The sequence below is a fragment of the Malus sylvestris genome, chromosome 13, assembly GCF_916048215.2.
Source record: "Malus sylvestris chromosome 13, drMalSylv7.2, whole genome shotgun sequence".
Lineage (NCBI taxonomy): Eukaryota > Viridiplantae > Streptophyta > Magnoliopsida > Rosales > Rosaceae > Malus > Malus sylvestris.
In genome coordinates this window covers 26,736,751-26,756,243 of record NC_062272.1, presented here as the reverse complement: position 1 = coordinate 26,756,243, position 19,493 = coordinate 26,736,751, and the positions used below count along the sequence as shown (strand labels likewise).

At 38.8% G+C, this 19,493-nt stretch overlaps 1 protein-coding gene across 1 annotated transcript; it reads left to right on the top strand.

Annotated features, from left to right (window-relative positions):
* Positions 1–5,356: 5,356 nt before the first annotated feature.
* On the top strand, positions 5,357–7,722 carry LOC126596706 (uncharacterized). Its single transcript, XM_050263375.1, has one exon. The coding sequence runs from the start codon at positions 5,565–5,567 to the stop codon at positions 7,515–7,517; it is 1,953 nt and encodes a 650-aa protein (XP_050119332.1). The 5' UTR covers positions 5,357–5,564; the 3' UTR covers positions 7,518–7,722.
* Positions 7,723–19,493: the final 11,771 nt, after the last annotated feature.

Genomic DNA, 19,493 nt, shown 5'->3' with positions numbered 1-19,493 from the left:
GAGGTCTTCAACTTTGGAGACTTAAGGAGAACCAAGGAGCACTCATTCTAACAAATTGGAGGAGGCAAGGAGGGAGGCTAGGCTCAAGGAGTTCCAACAACAAAGGGCTTGGAGGTGGTCCATCCTTGGTCTAAAGTCTAGATCAAGAGGTATAAAACTACTCTTACACTTTGTTCTTCAATAAATTGTTTTTGATGCATCTTACATAAACCTATGCATCTTGAAGGGGATTTGCATGACTATAGCTTTGATATTATTTGATAACATGCTTCCGTTGCTTTCGTATATAAATTTTGAATTGTATATGCATGCTAGTCACTAGAAATCCCACATGAAATCTCATAATTTCGCTTCATATGGGGTTGCGGCAATGGTGGTTCTTCCCTTGCCGTGGCCTTGTTATTCTCCTATTCTTCAAGCAGCAGCTATTCATCCATGTTTTGGCTTGGTTTGGATGTCTTGGGTTCACCTCCAACCTCCATAGCACTTCCTAAAGTGATAGCATCATGGATTTCAAAATCTTCCTTCAAATTTTCAATAGTTGAGTTGGAGAGTTCACTTTGCTCTTGAATTTGTGCCATGAACTCCATAATCTGCCCAATTTGCTTCTCCAATTCACCCATCTTCTTGGCTTGATTTTGCATCTCTTTGTTTCCATTTTCTACTTCATGGTTCAAAGAGGTGAGTAACTTATTAAACATATCATTATCCAAAGACGTACCATAATTGAATTGGGTAGATTGTTGTGGTGGCTGCATAGGTCTTGAATAGAACTCCTCTTCTTGCTGCCAATACCCATCTTGTTGGAATTGTTGAGGTTCTCCCCACATGTAATCTGAATAATCTCTCCAATCTGAATTGTAAGCGTTGGACAACATGTTGTCCTATGATTGGCTATGGCCTTGATAACCCCAAACATCTTCATTCGCAGCGAATTGAGAACATTGATGAGTTGGATATCCTTCCCCATAGGACACACCATATGTAGGGACACTTTGCATTGTGGTCCCTTCGGCATATTGTGACAATTGAGAAGTAAGTTTCGCCAATTGAGCTTGAATGGTAGCAAAATCCATGTCTTACTTCTCTAGTACCTGAAATCAAGGAAACAAAACTAAATCAAATATCATAAGTAAAAATAAAAGACACAAATAGAAACAAAGTTAGTAACTAAAACAAAAGAAATGAAAAAGAAACAACGGGGGATTAGCAAAGTTGCTAATCCCAGGCAACGGCGCCAAAAATTTGATGCTAAAATTAACTTAACACACAAATTAAACCCTCTTGTTGTCAATTATAGTAAAGAATGTAAGTAGGGATCGTTCTAGGCCGGGGATTATGAGGGATTGCTAAAACACTTCAAACTAACTTAAAAACGTAAAATTAAGTTTAAAACACCAAACTAGACTCAAAAGATGCAATACAAACTAAAAGGACTCAAAACAAGCTAAAAACGCTCAAATCTGCCTAAAAACACAAACTGGGCAGATTTGGACTCTAACACACTTTTGGGACACCTAAAAACACAAATCAAAACAGATTTTGACTAATAAAACACTTTAAAGTAAAGGGGGTTTTGGTTTTGACGAATTTGAAAACAAAACAAGTAAATTAAAGAACTGATGAAATCTGCACGAATTTGAGTAAATTGAATGGATGGAAGGCTAGCTAGGAGGTTCTTCTCCACACATGACATACTTGCACATAAACCAATTTTCAGTTGTTCTTTCGATCAATCATGAAACTCAACACCCCAGGTTAATTAAGACCGCTTAAATTAACCTTCAAGTTCTCCTTAAGTTATTGAATTGGATGGGAAAGCGCATACAACAATTCAAGCATTCTTCAAAAGTTCTTTACATGAACAACACAATAAAGATACAAACAAGGCATTCGTTACTATGATGAGCATGAAACTCCTGCCAAGAATTTATTTAACGCGATCGTTTATAAGTGACCTCCACTACTTGTGAATATAAGTTTGTAACTATTAGGTGAAACTCCCTTATACTCTAGCATCATATTCATGCATGCAAACTAAGTGTGCACTCTTAATATACATACACGAATAAGTTATCAATCAAGCAGTTAAACAAATTGAATTCACAACTTATGAAATCATAACTGAAGGTAATCAAATCATATTTCAAGCATGAACATGGTTTCGAATTCCCCCCTAGCTAAGGGGGGTTTAGTTCCTCATACTTATAAAGGAAAGATAAACAAATTTAGACATTGAAAACAAAAGAAAGAAAACACCTAAAAACGCTCCAACAATCCAACTTGAATGGCAAGCACATCCAAGAGTCCTCCTTCTTCTCTTTGTTGCGGCACAAGGTGTGGTTTGATGGATGAGTGGTAAATTATGGTGGTGGATTGATATAGGTGAGTTATGGTGAAGGGTGGATGGGTGGATTGTGTTCTGCTCTGGTTTTCTTCCCCCTTGTTATGGTGAAGGGTGGATGTATTTATAGGCTAGGGAGAGGACCACCATCTAATTAAGGTGGTAGTGATGAGTGTTGTGGTAATGAGTGGATGTAATGGGTGTGGTGGATGGATGTTTGGTAATGAGTGGATGTAATGGGTGTAATGGATGGATGTGTGGATGTAATGGGTGTAGTGGATGGATGTTTGGTAATTTTGTGGTAATGAGTGGATGTAATGGGTGTAGTGGATGAGTGTTTGTGGTAATGAGTGGATGTAATGGGTGTAGTGGATGAGTGTTTTGTGGTAATGAGTGGATGTAATAGGTGTAGTTTTGGTAATGAGTGGATGTAATGGGTGTAATGGATGGATGTTTGGTAATGAGTGGATGTAATGGGTGTAGTGGATGGATGTTTGGTAATGAGTGAATGTAATGGGTGTAGTGGATGAGTGTTTGGTAATGAGTGGATGAGTGTTTGTAGTTGTAGGTCAACACACTTGCACACACACATGCTGATTTCTAACCTTCTAATCTTCTAAAACGTCCATCCTCATGTCTCCATGCTTGCACTATCCAATCTTGGCCCAAAAATGCTCCAAAGTGCTCCAAATAGCACTTTGTTCCCAACTTTGTTATTTGAACCTACAAACACACAAAAATAGCTTAAAGTACTAAAATAACTAGAATTAAACTAAGTAAATGCCAAGAAACAAGCTCACTAAGTGGCATAAATATGCTCCTATCAAGAATACATTCTTCTACGCAATGTGGCAACGCCTACTTATGTGTTGTACGTCTTGATAAATAAGATTCATAAATAACATAAGATACGTAAGAAGACAGTACTCAGATAGATACTCAATAAGAAAACTTTTTCCAACTTGTGTTAGCTTATATAAGTGCTAGATTAGTTTCCAACCAATCATGGAAAATACCTAACACAAGTTGGTTCAGCCCTAAACCAACATAACTTAGGAATCTCAATCACATTAAAATATCGAGAATGCATCGTAACTATATCAGTCAGTTAGCAAGAGTGATGTTAAGGAGATCACATATTGTAAACCATATGCAAACGCACTATCTCTCTCTCTCTCTAATAGAGTATAAGTACATCCTATCTCTACTAGAGTGTTTAAATGTGATCTCCCTAGCACTCTTCTTCCTATTAATGCATCATGGGTTCACTCTTGATCAAAGCACATAGCAGACACATGTTAATGACTCTGAGCCTAAAAGCTCTACCATTATCCTACTTGGGAAAACATCATTAACTGAATGCACCAATTGGGTTCACCCATTAATGCATTTTCATAGAAGAAGGCTCAGTTTGGCTGTGAGGCCTCCCAATTCAGCTTTGCCTCAAAGCTATGAAGCAGTATTCTAAAAATCGGCCTAGGCGCTGAGCGGTGGCCAACAATTGAGATTAATGCAAAATCTGGAGCAAAATTGGGACAGGGATTAGGCGGGCGCCAAGGCGGCCTGAGTGGCCCTTGGGCAGCCTAAGCAGTTTGGGAATTTCAATTTTTTTTTGCATTTGAACTTGAGAAATGATGAATGCTTCTAGTTTGTGTTTTGGTTTTTCAATTTTTGGTCTGTGTTCTTGCGAAGATGAGAGAAAATTAACTTCTCTCTCTTCCTTCCACACCCACGTGATCACTTTTAAACTATTTAGTTTTTTTTCTTTTTCTTTTTTTAAGTAAAAAGGCTGTTAGTTCATCCATAGCATCAAGTGCTATTAATTTTTTTTTCTCATTAAAAAAATATAGATTGTCACGCTATCAGTTCATGGCATCAAGTGCTATTGATTTTTTGGACTTGTTAGATACACATTTTATTATTCTTTTACTATCTTATTCAGGGATTTCATATAAGTATGATTTTTTGTAAGTGTTAGTATACACTTATTTACAAGATATACAAGAAATTTACCTAAATCCGCCTAGGCGCCCGTGTAGACCCCCCTTAACCGCCTAGGCTCTAAGCACCAGCCCGCCGCCTGCCTAACGCCTAGCGTTTTTTAGAACCTTGCTATGAAGTAGTTATTCAATATTTTTTACTTTAACCAACTATTACTACGGCTTAGTAATATTCGTTTTCATTTATACATGAGATGTCTTAAGTTCAACTCACATAAATAACGAAGATGTATTATATTTGTGTTGAGTTTGATACCTAATAAATGGCTAATCCATTATGATGAATATCGTTGATAAAAAACAAAAAAAACATTTCCGTTTTCTAATTGACCAAAAGAATATTCTCCTAAGTTTTCCTTACACCTAATGTGGGTGTCTGCTTATATATGTTCTCTCTCTCTCTCTCTCTCTCTCTCTCTCTCTCTCTCTCTCTCATAAAGTACAAGTAAATCCTACCTCTATTAGAGACCGTTTAAAACGTCATCTCACTAGCACTCTTCTTTCCTATTAATGCATCATGGGTTCACCCTTGATCAAGGCACATAGAAGACACATGTTAATGACTCAAGCCTGAAAGCTCTAACATTAATCTCCTACTTGGGCAAACATCATTAATTGAATGCACCAATTAGGTTCACCTTTGGATGCATTTCCATAGAAGAAGGCTCAGTTTTCGCCTCAAAAGCTATGAAGTAATTGTTCAATATTTTTTACTTTAACAAACTAGTACTACGTCGTAGTAATATTTTTTTTCATTTATACGTGAGATGTCTCAAGTTCGACTCACACAAATAGGGAAGACGCATTATATTTGTGTTGAGTTTGATGCCTACTGAATGGCTTGCCCATTGTGATGGATATCGTTGCATAAAAAAAAAAACATTTCCGTTTTCTGATTGACCAAAAGAATAATCTCCTAATTTTTCTTTTCAAGGAGAATACTCTCCTAACTTAGAAATTAAGACAAATTAATTAAATAATAATGAAATTGGATCAATGCTTGAGCTAAATGGGCCAGCGGGTAGTCATTTGCATCTAGGTGAGGCCGGCCTGTTAAATTCCCCTCCGGCCCATAACAACCGTCTTCCCCATCAAACTGTGAGCTTTCCCCACCGGAGTCTCACCGAGTCATCATCTCTCGCAACTTCACAGAATCACAGCAAAGCAAAACGTCGCAACCCGAGACCCTGGATCCGATCCGACCTTGATCCGATCACACCATGTCCTGCTTAGCCCTCTCTCTTCAACCCGCCAATGGATCCGACATCCTCCTCCAAACCCGAGAATGGTTCCCGCCTGCCCGGGCCCTCGTCGCCGTCTCCTCCTTCCGCCAGACCCGCCTAGCTTTCGCCGCCGCCAAGCAGCAACAACTCCACACCACCAAAGACAATTCCCACAGCCACTCTGACTCTTCCTCCGATACCACTGCCGACTCCGTCGCCTCCCTCGGCGACGACCCACTCGCAGCCTCGAGTGGCCAGCTCATCGTGGGTGTCGAATCTCGGTACCGGGTCGTCTACCGCCTCGTCAACTCCATCTACGTCCTCGGCGTCACCACCGCCGATCACGACAACTCGATCAACGTCTTCGAGTGCATCCACATCGTCAACCAGGCCGTCAGCGTCATAGTCACCGCTTGCCGCGGCGTCGATGTTACTCCGGAGAAGCTGAGTCGGAAGTACGCCGAGATCTACATGGCTCTCGACATTGTTCTGAGAGGTGTCAGCAATATTCGATTAGCGGCGATGCTTTCGTCGATGCACGGCGACGGCATTGCCAAGATGGTGCACTCGGCGTTGGACACTGAGAACAAGATCCGTGGGGCGGAGAATTGGAGAGCCGTTGAGGCGCTTTCCGTCGAACACGAGGCGGGCATTGTGGCGTTCAACAATTTAGGGTTTGAATTGCCGCCGGAGACGATCGCTGCTGGAGATGAGGTGGCGGCTAGCTTGGCGCCGGTGGTGCAGAGTGAGGAGAAGGATCAGAATTTAGAGAATGAGGACGAGAGCCAAGCTGAGAAGGACCCATTTGCGGCAAGCGAGAAGATTAATCAGCCTGAAGAGCTGGTGAGTGGGTTCAAGAAGAACAAGGATCCTTCCGCCACGGACCTAACAACAGCGCTGGCGACACTTGAAGTGACTACATTGCCTCCGGCAGAGGCGACCCAGAGTACCCATATTGCGGTGGAAGGGTTTGAAGGGGAGTATGGTGGGATTGAGTTTGGGAATGACCAAGCTTCTTTGGGTGAGACTTTTGAAGGGTTTAGTGATGCTTGGGGAGGTGGGTTGGATGCTTCTGAGTTTGTTGGATCGAAGAAGGTTGCGAAGAAAGAAGGGCTGGGCGGGCTTGAATTGTTGCAGACCGGGCCTGATGCTCCAAAAACTGCTGATGCCACTGCCGGTGGTGCAGCAGCAGGTACTCCCCTTGATACCCTTGTAAAAAGTGAAATGAAGGGTCCTGAGATGCACGTTGTGGAAGAGATCAGTGCTGAGTTTAGAGAGTCATTGCTTGCTAGAGTGGGATTAATGGGTGTTGTTTATTTGAGAACTTTGCCTACCAAAACTAGTGGTGATAAAGAGACCGAATTTTCTTTCCGGGTTGAGGGAACCAGCCCGGTTAAGAGGTTTATTATGCAGAATTCTCGCGTTAGTAGTCTGGGGAACGGATTGTTTCATGTGAGGACCGCAGCCTCCGATGAGCCTTTACCCATTTTGAAGTATAGTCTGCTGCCCAGGTTGACACCATTGCCCTTGAGGGTTCGTCTTGTGCAACGCCATACAGGAAGCTTACTTTCTGTGATGATACAGTATGTGTCAAACCCTGAGTTGCCAGCGCCTTTGACTGATGTGACATTTGTTTTAAAACTCCCACTTGATCCTACATTGTTGAAGGTATCACCAAAAGCTATATTAAGTAGGTCTGATAAAGAACTGAAATGGCATATCCCCGAGATTCCGTTGAATGGATCTCCTGGTCGGTTGAGGGCAAGGATGCCTGTGGATTCTAATGAAGGAGATGGCAGTGAGGAGATTGAAGTTGTTGCTTATGTGAAGTTTTCTTGGCAAGGAACTAAATCATTGTCTGGAGTTTGTTTGCGGCCAGCTTCCGAGGGTAATACAGACTTTTATGAGGTTAATCACAGGTATGAGAATGGGTTATATATGTGCAATTAATAGACCCATGATGAAGTCACTGTTGTATTGTAGAGTAGAGGGTTGTGTCTCCTTTTATGTTGTTTATTTTGAGAGGTTTCTGTTGATTGTATCTTGTTGTAGCATTCTTTGATAATGAGCTTGTAGCTTAGTTTATCGGTCATTTGAAAGCTTTATGTCTTTGTGTATTGTGTGAATGGATATACCAGTTTCTCTTTACATGCTATCTTCCATCTCCTGGTTTATTAATTTTACTATCACATGAACGTGTAGGTTTTGTAATTCAATAATAAAACAAACTTGTATAATAATACAGAACACAATATAGTGAACCTTATGCTCTAATCGAGACTTTCTGACTAAGGGATCATTGGTAATAAAACAAACTCTGTTAAACAGAAATAAAACATTGTAATGAATCTTATATTGTAACTGAGATATTCTGAATTCTGACTAAGGGAGCATTAGGACTCAATCTATTGAAATTAAGACATTACCAGCAATGTTCACAAAAGTCGGTACTGTAGATGGTTAATAAGTTTTGAACCATCTAAAGTTCTGTCTCACTTTGTTTTACATGGCCTTTTCAACTTGAAACTTTGTAATGGTTTTTATTTGTTTCTTCTTTTTGGCAAGACACCAATGCCCAAGGCTTTCATGAAACAATTTGGTTCCTCTTGTATTGCAATTTGTGTGAATCTGCGAACATAGTGACAAAATCATATATACCTCTTCCCATGTCCAACTGATTTAGGCAGTTACTCCTTGAATAGTTCAATGATAATCTGAGCTTCCGAAGTTGAAAATACGGGTGGCTTTTACGTATTTTGTGTACTGTGTTCTTACATCTTTGCCTATTGGTTTAATAATTTCTTTTGTGATCAAGAATAAAAAGATGTAAGAAATAATATGGTAAAATGACATAGAGTGTGAACTTGTTCAAAACATTGGACTTCCATTATTGGTTCCTTTTGAGTTTAAAGACCTCTTTTACATTTGCCTATCACATTCATTCTCATGATACAGGTTTCAAATTTTTGTGTTATTCATATTTCTATCCGATGTTTTATCATTCTTTTGTACAGAGCCGAAGTAGCTTCCTTTATATGACTTTTATCTGTTCGTTACCGCTAACAGTTTTAGTTTATCACCTATTCGAACCTTACCGAACCCCTAGAGTCGAGGCCCAGCCTTTTTCTTTTTTATTTATAGAGGACACATACATTTATGTGGTAACTGCAGATTGTGTAGAAGGGTGGAAAATGGCACATTAAAGATTAGGGATCAAAATGGAAACCAACTCTTAGGGGTCATCAATGAAATTTACCAAGTTTTATTTATCACACTGAACATTTGGTTATGTTGTTTTGTTTAAATGTTCATTCAAATACATGTTGAAGTTTTCAATGTTTGGGCATCCAAAATTCGGAGTGAGTTTGTATCATTGTATTTTTACCATGTAGCTCTAGCTGGAAAGTCTTTTCTTAGAACGCCATTGTGCTCGGTCCTGTGTCATGTCCTCCGTTAGATCCAAATACTCTAAGTCTTTTCTTAGAGTCTCTTCCAAAGTTTTCCGAGGAAGACCTAGGAAAACTTTGGAAGAGACTCTAAGAAAAGACTTAGAGTATTTGGATCTAACGAAAGACATGACACAGGACCGAGCACAATGGCGTTCTAAGATTCATATAGCCGACCCCACTCAGTGAAGAAGGCTTTGGTGTATTTAACACAATACGTTGAAATGAAGCAAAACTTATTTATTGATATCTTCGATAAGTTACAAATATGTACATATACATGAGTCAAAATAAACAAACAAGAGGGAGCCTTCACAAAGGTTGCTTAGGAGAAGTCTCAGCAGTTGGTAGAGCCCCAGAAAGAGAAGGCACCGGAGGGGGATCATTCGGAGCCTCAGTACTGGACAGAACCCTAGAAGGAGGAGGCATCGAAGGTTGATCATTTGGAGTTTCAGTACGCGGTACAGCCCCAGAAGACGAAGGAAATAAATGCTTTTGAAACAAACCCACAAACCGCTGATGATCAAGTAAAACCTGACCATCAGATTCCTTCATCTGGTCAAGCTTCCTCTTCATGTTTGTAGCATAGTCATGTGCGAGCCGGTGCAACTGTTTATTCTCATGCTTGAGCCCTCTAATCTCTTGTTTGAGACTCATCACTTCAGCCGCCAATGATTCAACTTGGCGGGTTCGAGCAAATAGGCGCTGGGCCATATTAGACACAGAACCTGCACGCTGAACACTTAGAGCCAGAGAATCCTTAACAGCCAACTCATCAGACCGTTCGGAAAGTAGTCTGTTATCTTTGGGAGTGAGAAGGTTCCTGGCCACCACCGCAGCAGTCATATCATTCTTCATCATGGAATCCCCAACGGTAAGCGGACCAGTAGGGGATAAGAAGGATGGGCGCCATATGTTGTCTGGAGAAGGCGTGGCTGCCTCTTCAACAAGGTTCAAGTCAAAACGACGGTCGGAGGGGCCAGACATTTTCAAAGGTGTTGAAGAGAGAAGAGGTCGGACAAATCAAGATCTTAGAAGTGCAAGAAGGGGGCTTCTACTGGTGAAGATTCAAGTGTGCTTTGGAACTTAATGCCAGCCTCTATAAAAATTTGCACTCGACGGAGCTTCAGAAATCGAAGAGGCGCGTGCCCAGAAATCGAAGAGGCGTTTGCTTTCTCAAAAGCTGGGCTGCTCAAAGACCACGAGGGCCGATCTCAGAAATCGAAGAGGCGTTTGCTTTCTCAAAAGCTGAGCTGCTCAAAGACCACGAAGGCCGATCTCAAAAATCGAAGAGGCGCTTGCTTTCTTAAAAGCTGGGCTGCTCAGAGACCACGAGGGTCGATCTCAGAAATTGAAGAGGCACCTGCTTTTTTCAGCCTTGTCAGCACCTGCTTTTTTCAGCCTTGTCAGCACCTGTCACATGCACACTCAGCTTTGTTGAAATTTCGGGCATTCTGTTGAAGATTTCTGGTGAAGTAGAAAGCACGTGAATATTACTGTTCAATCATCCACTTTCCACACGCACCATCAGCTCATGGGTACCATAGATAACTTTTCCAAAGATCTCTGACAAAGTTTAGACACGTGAAGCTTGCAGCTCCCACTACATCGTTATGACCAAGAAGGGTAAAAGAATAGCAAAGAAACAGCACTAACAAAGTTTAGATACATAAATTTTGAAGGTCTAGCTACCATATTATTACCTACCATATTATTAGGACTCAATCTATTGAAATTAAGACATTACCAGCAATGTTCACAAAAGTCGGTACTGTAGATGGTTAATAAGTTTTGAACCATCTAAAGTTCTGTCTCACTTTGTTTTACATGGCCTTTTCAACTTGAAACTTTGTAATGGTTTTTATTTGTTTCTTCTTTTTGGCAAGACACCAATGCCCAAGGCTTTCATGAAACAATTTGGTTCCTCTTGTATTGCAATTTGTGTGAATCTGCGAACATAGTGACAAAATCATATATACCTCTTACCATGTCCAACTGATTTAGGCAGTTACTCCTTGAATAGTTCAATGATAATCTGAGCTTCCGAAGTTGAAAATACGGGTGGCTTTTATGTATTTTGTGTACTGTGTTCTTACATCTTTGCCTATTGGTTTAATAATTTCTTTTGTGATCAGGAATAAAAAGATGTAAGAAATAATATGGTAAAATGACATAGAGTGTGAACTTGTTCAAAACATTGGACTTCCACTATTGGTTCCTTTTGAGTTTGAAGACCTCTTTTACATTTGCCTATCACATTCATTCTCATGATACAGGTTTCAAATTTTTGTGTTATTCATATTTCTATCCGATGTTTTATCATTCTTTTGTACAGAGCCGAAGTAGCTTCCTTTATATGACTTTTATCTGTTTGTTACCGCTAACAGTTTTAGTTTATCACCTATTCGAACCTTACCGAATCCCTAGAGTCGAGGCTCAGCCTTTTTCTTTTTTATTTATAGAGGACACATACATTTATGTGGTAACTGCAGATTGTGTAGAAGGGTGGAAAATGGCACATTAAAGATTAGGGATCAAAATGGAAACCAACTCTTAGGGGTCATCACTGAAATTTACCAAGTTTTATTTATCACACTGAACATTTGATTATGTTGTTTTGTTTAAATGTTCATTCAAATACATGTTGAAGTTTTCGATGTTTGGGCATCCAAAATTCGGAGTGAGTTTGTATCATTGTATTTCTACCATGTAGCTCTAGCTGGAAAGTGCTACTTTTCAGAAAAATGTAAGCAAGCAATCTTTTGTTTTCCAACATGTGAATTAGAAGTTAGATGAGGGCTAATCAGGCTACAATTTATCAGAATTCTTCTCAATCGTCCTATTTGCTGAAATAGTCTGCTAAGCATAAGATGGATTAGCCATTTGGTTTCTGCCAATCATAACTAACAGTGCAGTCTGCACTAAGTGTCGTCTCCTGTAGTCTTTAAGGGTCATTCTCTGTAGTATCTAAATCGATTGCAAATGTATTTTATGAACCCAAGATCCATGACTACTGGTAATTCAGTGTGATAATTCGCTTTTGTACTTGTAGAATTTCAGGGCTACATGTAGCGGCAAGTTGAAGTCGGGTAAAAAGTTATACTTCTCCTGTAGTTGCTTTGATTCTTTTGATCCCTGTTAGTTTTACTTCTCCTGCAGTTAGACCTAAAGTAAGAGAATTAAAAGCATAAGTTTAGGTATTTAATCAAATTTTAGTTATGCAGGAGTAGCTTCAATTTTTCTCTTCTCTGGGAAGAGCAAATTGTTGAACCAAGAATGCAGTGGTGTAGATTAATTAGATGTAAGGTGCTCTGCAGGAGCTTCTTTCTCCTGAGATCCAACAGGTCCATAAGCACTTCTCGATCAACAACCGATCGGCCGGGTACCTTCACTATGGTATATGATGTAGTTTGTTTCTATGAAGGTGACCTGCTTTGCAAGCATGATGATATTAACATCAGTGGAGCTCTTTAGGTATGTCGGTGTATACGATTGATCGGATGTGTCAAAATCTGATCATCTTGGCCATATTGCTATTGATCGGATGTGTCTTTTATAGGCCAGCAGCCCAACCTATTAGGCTTGAAGCTTGAAGTACCCGATGACGAGTCCGGAAGACCCCCCCCATACATAGGCTCCAAAGTTATATACTAAATTAAACTAATGACTTTAAATGGAGATTATATCTGGAAATTTTATTGTACATGTTTATCAATTGAATTGCTTGTGTATGTTTGTGCTACTGTATTGTTATGAGAATACATGTACAATGAACCTGAAGTTCATACTAAACTTCGAACCGAAATTTTGAGTCTTGCCATAGAAACCTTTTGTATTTCCTAAAACCGCACCACTCATGTTGAACCCTGAAGTTCTCCATAATTAATTTGTTAAACCAAACTATGTCTTAGAACTTGAATGTTCTAACCTTGATACTTATGGAGGTTTTAAGTTCTCGTATCATCAATCACGACTCGTTCCCTCCTTTTAGTGGATTGCCGAAACTACTTTTATGTGGGTATGAGTTTTGAACCTCCACTTAATTATCGAGAAGATGAGAAACCATTGAAGCCAACAGTGGCATGGATAGAGTTGAATAAGACTACCTTGCCTTTCATTCAAAAATTTATAGGTGATCCTTCCGGAAATGTTAAACAAAAGTTTTTCCCTCGTATGTCGGTCACTTTTACTTTTTTGCTATTTCATAATCTCCAGGGTATGATACCTTATAGCTTTACATTTACAAGTCATTTTCTTATTACTTTCTATCTCCCATTTTCTATTTTTATTGGCATTACTATAGTGGGATTTCAAAGAAATGGGCTTCATTTTTTAAGCTTCTCATTACCTTTGTTTCATTAGCAAAAAGTATCACATGATGACAGTATCGAAGTTGGGAATTGTTTGAGGGACGAACGAATTTAAAAGAGTGCAAGGTTAAAAAAAATGTAGACAACCAAATTTGTATAGATATTAGACAATATTAGGAATGTCTGTAATGTATCAATACTCGAAGGACTACCTAGAATATTCGAAGGAAGACTACCCATAATATTTGAAGGGAGATTTAAGCAATGATTTTTATAGTATCATTCCATTAAGTCTTAGACTCTTAATCTTAGAGTAGAGTATACTATATGACTAATAACTAATTAAACTAACAACTCAATTAATCAGTACCAATAATTATATAAATTATTCAATAAACAAAATTTCAATTCAATTGACCAGGATCAATAATTATATAGGTATAGATTATTCAATAATCAATAATTTAATTAATCAATAATCACATGATTCATATCAATAATTAATATTCATATTACGCTATAATTCTATTTTAATTGAGCAAAATTTTATATTAAATTCTTGGAACTAATAATTTAATTTCAAAAAATTAGGATTACATTTGAGGGGGTTGGCAATGGCGACAAAAAAGGAAAATGGATGCTGAGAGTTGTTGCACTTCAATCAATGAGAGAATAGGACAGAAAGAAAGCAGAAGATAGGGCACTGGAGTGGGGATTGGATACAGTATCAAATGCGTGAGAGTTAATGGGCGGCGAGTGGAGAAATTTTTTATTGTAATTAAAAGATGGGTGGTACACTACTTGTTTTTATGTAAGTGATGAGAAATTTTATTTTTTAAGTCATTAACTTTTTAGCATACATATCCCACCATTTGTATAGTGACACATGATGTATCACCCCATGTATCTTTTACACTGAAAACTCACTCAGACAAGTGGTCGTTCTTTTGTTATTATTTTTTATGGGTTAAATTTCTGACGAGAGGGTCGTCGCCCCTCTTGATCCTTTATAGCTTCACCACGGCATGAAGATGTAACTATGACATGTAAGTTATACTTTAGTTGGATCGCTACCATGTTGGGGACTCGATACAATACAAAACACCCATGTTATTTGTTGTAGAGTTCAACTTTTTGTTCATGGAAGACAAATGCGTCAACCAATGCAAATAGGTGGCACGCGCACGGCTTTAGAATAAGTCTCGAAAATATCATCAACTAATTTTATTGTAATTAAATTTATTGGACCGGGATTCTGTTTTGGTGCTGATGATGTTAATCTAATCACAAAGTATGACTAAAAAGTGTGTGATTTTTGGTACACTAAAAGTCGTAAAGCGTCTCTCTGCTTTTATTGGTGAAGAGTAGAATGATGATAACCTTTTGGAATCTCAGGTGAGTATTGTAAAGCTTTTTTTAGGGTTCTTATTTTTTGGCATCTTTCTTTATTTTTTTTAGCCAAAATGAATACAAATGGCCTTGCTAAAGGTAACCAGGTCTTGCGGCTAGTGGCGGGGCTTTTTGAGATCCTGCGAGTTATTTTCTTGGTGCTTTCTCCCTGAGTTTGGGGCATCATACTTCTTTCTATGCGAAGCTTCATGCTGTCACCCTTGATGTGGAGTTGGCTCTTGTGCGGGGTTAACAAAATTTATGACTTGAAAGTGATTGTTCTAGTGTGATATCTTACTTTGCTTCTAGTTGCAATACATGGTTTCTCATTGCTCTCATATATTTCGAGAAAGGAATGTCATTGCTGACATATTAGCCATGTGAAACCCTGTCCCAAATTTAGTGTATTTTCATATTGCCGAGATTATGAAATTACCTTTTTACCATTGAGTTGACTTTGTTTAACTGCCTTGTCAAAACACGTAGTTTTAATGTTACTAATTTATTCTTAACGTACTTATCGCCACGAGCACGTAGGCTTGAACCTATTAGAAATTAGATTTATAACGAAGACTCTACGTCTGAACGTCGAATGTTTTCAAATATTTTGTGTTTCGTCTTTCACGTTCTTAATCTACAAACCAAAAGGGACCCACATTGAAATTTTGTCCCCTTATCCCCTTACCCTACCTGGATTCCCCCTTTCCCTTTTGGGATATTTTCATATATTTTTATTATTATAACTTCCTCTCTCTCTCTCTCTCTCTCTTCTCTCATTCTCTTTAACCCTTTCACTCCCCGACATCTCTCTCTCCTATCTGAAACACACACACACACACGCACACAAAGCAACCCTAAATTGTAGAATTCTAAGTACACACAGTTTCTGAATATGCTTCAATTGTATTGAAATCATTATAAGATTACACTGGTGCTGCAGTATATATAGGCAATGCGCCACTTACATTTATACCCTTGACTACTCTATCAATTTACACAAGAATTATAACAAACATCTAACTAACTTTACTTGACTCTTTACACCCCCTTAAGCTGAACTTGGATGCATCCATAGTTCCAAGAGAAAGCTTGGATTGCAAGTATAAGAACCTGGATTTAGACAAAGATTTAGTATGAATATCAGCTAGTTGGTCCTGAGTGTACACATATTGGACCTTGAACACCAACTCTCGAATATAATAGTAATCAAGTTCAACATGCTTGGTTTAAGCATGAAAAATTGGATTAGAAGCAAGTGAAATTGTAGAAATATTGTCACACCAGAGATGAGGAATATGAGGAATATGAGGAAGATGGAGACCAATATCCTTGAACACTTTACAGATCCATGTTAATTCAACTGTTGTGTGAGCTAAGGATCTGTATTTTGCTTCGGTGGAGGACCGAGCAACCATTGGTTGCTTCTTAGCACTCTAGCTAATGAGATTTGACCCTAGAAATATGCAATACCCACTAGTAGATCTTCTATCAAATATACATCAAGCCCAATCAGCGTCAAAGTAAGCACTGAGATTGATAACACCTTTCTTGAACCACAAACCATGACTCACTGTGCCTTTGAGAAACCAGAGAATTTTTTTGGCTGCTTGGAAATGTGGTTCTCATGGAGCATGCATAAATTGACAGAATTGATTTACAACAAAAGATAAATCAGGTCCTGTCCAAGTCAAGTATTGTAGTGCACCAACAATATACCTCTACTCTTTGGAATCATGTAACAAATGGCCTATGTGATCAAGTTTAAGAGAGCCAATAGGAGTGAGACATGGTTTAGCACCTTCCATATGTGTCTTTTGAAGCAAGTTTAAAAGGTACTTGCTTTGATGTAAGAAGAGACATGCAGAAGATCTTTGAACCTCAAGACCCAAGAAATAATGCAAGGGTCCCGAATCCTTAACAGGAAAGATAGACCCAATTTCGGAATAAATTGTTGACAAGCTACAAAATTAGGGCATGTGACAAGTATGTCATCGACATACACAAAGACAATAACAAAAACAGGTGCTTTAATTACAAATAGAGAAGCATTAAATTGTAATTGATGAAATCCCATAGACTTAAGAATTTATCAAACCAAGCCCAAGGGGCTTGTTTCAAGCAATACAAGGATTTTCAAAGTTTGCAGACATGATTGGGGTAGTTAGGATCACTGAAACTAGGTGGTTGGTGTATATAGACATCTTCTTGAAGATCCCCATGCATAAATGCATTACTGATGTCCAATTGGTTGAGAAACTAATTGTACCGAACTGCTAAAGAAAGAAGAATTCGAATTGTTACTGGCTTTGCTACAGGACTAAACTTTTCTTTGTAATCCAAACTAGCTTGCTGATGAAAGCCTTTGGGCACAAGCCGGGCTTTATATCTATCAATAGTCCCATCTGGATTCTTCTTAACTCGAAAACCCATTTACATCCAACTATGTTTTGATGAGGTCTAAAAGGGACTAAAGACCAAGTACCTATTAACTGCAGGGCATTGTACTCATCCTTCATAACAGATCTCCAATGAGCATGTTTGGAAGCCTGAAGATAATTATTAGGGATAAAATCAATAGATGCAGGTAAATGATGCTTGGTAGATGAGTAGGCTTTTGGTTTAAAGATTCCAGCCTTGGAGTGACAGATTGTGAACCTGACGATGTAGGAGAAAGATGTTGTGTAGCAAGTACATTGCTAGTGGTAGGATGAGCAATACGTGCTTGAGGAGAAATGGGTATAGTAAAGTGTAAATTGACATTGGGATTCATTGTTGAAGAACCATTAGTAGAACTTGGTGTAACAGTTGATATAGAATGAATGGAAAATTGGTTTCATCAAATAGCACATGCCTTGATATGTATGGTCTTTGGGTAACTGGATGAAGACAACGATACCCCTTGTGTTGAAGACTATACCCTAAAAAGACACACTGTTTACTTTTGCTGTCCAACTTGGATGAAGTGTATGGCTTGAGCTAAGGAAAGCATCCACAACCAAAAATTTTAAGTTGAGAATAATATGGAGGGGTACCAAAAAGAAGTTCCCAAGGGGATTGCAGTACGCCACCAAGAGGAAGCCGATTAATCAAATAAGCTGCAGTGGAAAATGCTTCAACCCAAAAAACATGAGGAATTTTAGATGCAACCAATAGTGTTTGTGCAGTTTCAACCAAGTGACGATGCTTCCTTTCAACACATCCATTTTGCTCCGGAGTGTGAGGGCAACTAAATTGTTGGAAAATACCATGAAGTTTAAGAAAATTCTGAAATTGATGACTAGTATACTCACCCCCTGAATCAGATTGAACAACCTTGATTTTATTGCCAAGAGTATTTTCTACATAGGACTTGTACTCCACAAATGTTGAAAATACATACGATTGAGACTTTAAGGGAAAATACCAGCTATACTTGCTGTAATCATCAACAATAAGCAAATAATACCTATAACCACTCACTGAAACAACATGAGATGGTCCCCAAACATCACAATGCAACAATTTAGTAGACATAGATCTAGGAACACCAAATGGAAGCTTCTGATTCTTTGCTAGAGTATAATCATTGAAGAAGAAGTCCAGAGAGGATTTGCCTTGTACAACAACTTTATTTGTTGACAAAACTTTACGAAATATAATTGAAGAAGGATGACCAAGCTGCCTGTGCGAGATTTTGACATTGGCAGAAGTACTTACTAGTGCAACATGTGTGGAAGGAGTAGCTTTGTCGGGAGTAGGTGAACTGTGAAGAGGAAAGAAACCATCTTTAACTTGTCCCCGCAAAAGCGTCCTCCCTATAAAACGATCATTGACAGAGGATCCATTAATATCAAGAGTTAATGAACAATCATTATCTTTGATAAATTGATAGGCAGAAAGTAGACTATGCTGCATTTGAGGCACATGAAGAACATTTTGCATTTTAAAAGAATGAGCAGGAGTATGCAAAACAGATGTGCCAACATCATCTATAAATAGACCTTTACCATCTCCAATGTATACCTTGTCTTCACCATTGTAGGGAGTAAGAGATTGGATATTGGAGATATCATTGGTGATGTGAGAGGTAGCACCCGAGTCAATGAGCCAAGAATAGGAAGGCTTAGCAGTGTAATGAGCACACATGGTAGTAAGTTTAGCTGGGGGAACCTTGCCTGAGATCTCTAGATTCATTCAATCGAAACAGTCAATAGCTTCATGACTGTAAGATCCACAAATTTGACATGGAAATTTGTAACCAGAAGAGGATGCAGTACGATTGTGACACGCCCCGACCCTGATATTCCCAGAATACCAGGATAGACACGTGCTGGCCGACACCCGAGGGTGACGAAAGCCATTAATTGATTACAAGAGTAATGATTAGAAGAAAATATTCATAAATAACCATTTAAAATCTCGAGAAAAACACAAAGTTTAAGGAAGTGTCTAGAGTGCACAAGACACAAACTAAAACAAGATTTACAAAAAGGAAAGATCATTACAAGATATCACACAAGTAAGGAGTAGACTGCTACTGATAAGGGAATGCCTCGTACGTCGATTCGTAGTCCTCGTTTCTATGACCTGAATGGGGGTGCAAAACAAAGGTAAGTGGACCAAGTTCATATATACAATATTAATAAAATAGTTATCAATGTACTAACCCCCACAGTTTATATAATGAAAACTACTAGCATAATAAGTGATGGATTTAATCAAAATCCTAGCATGCCAAAAGTATCTCCAAAATCATATCGCGGAATAACATCGCGTAAATCAAAACAATAAACGTATCGTAG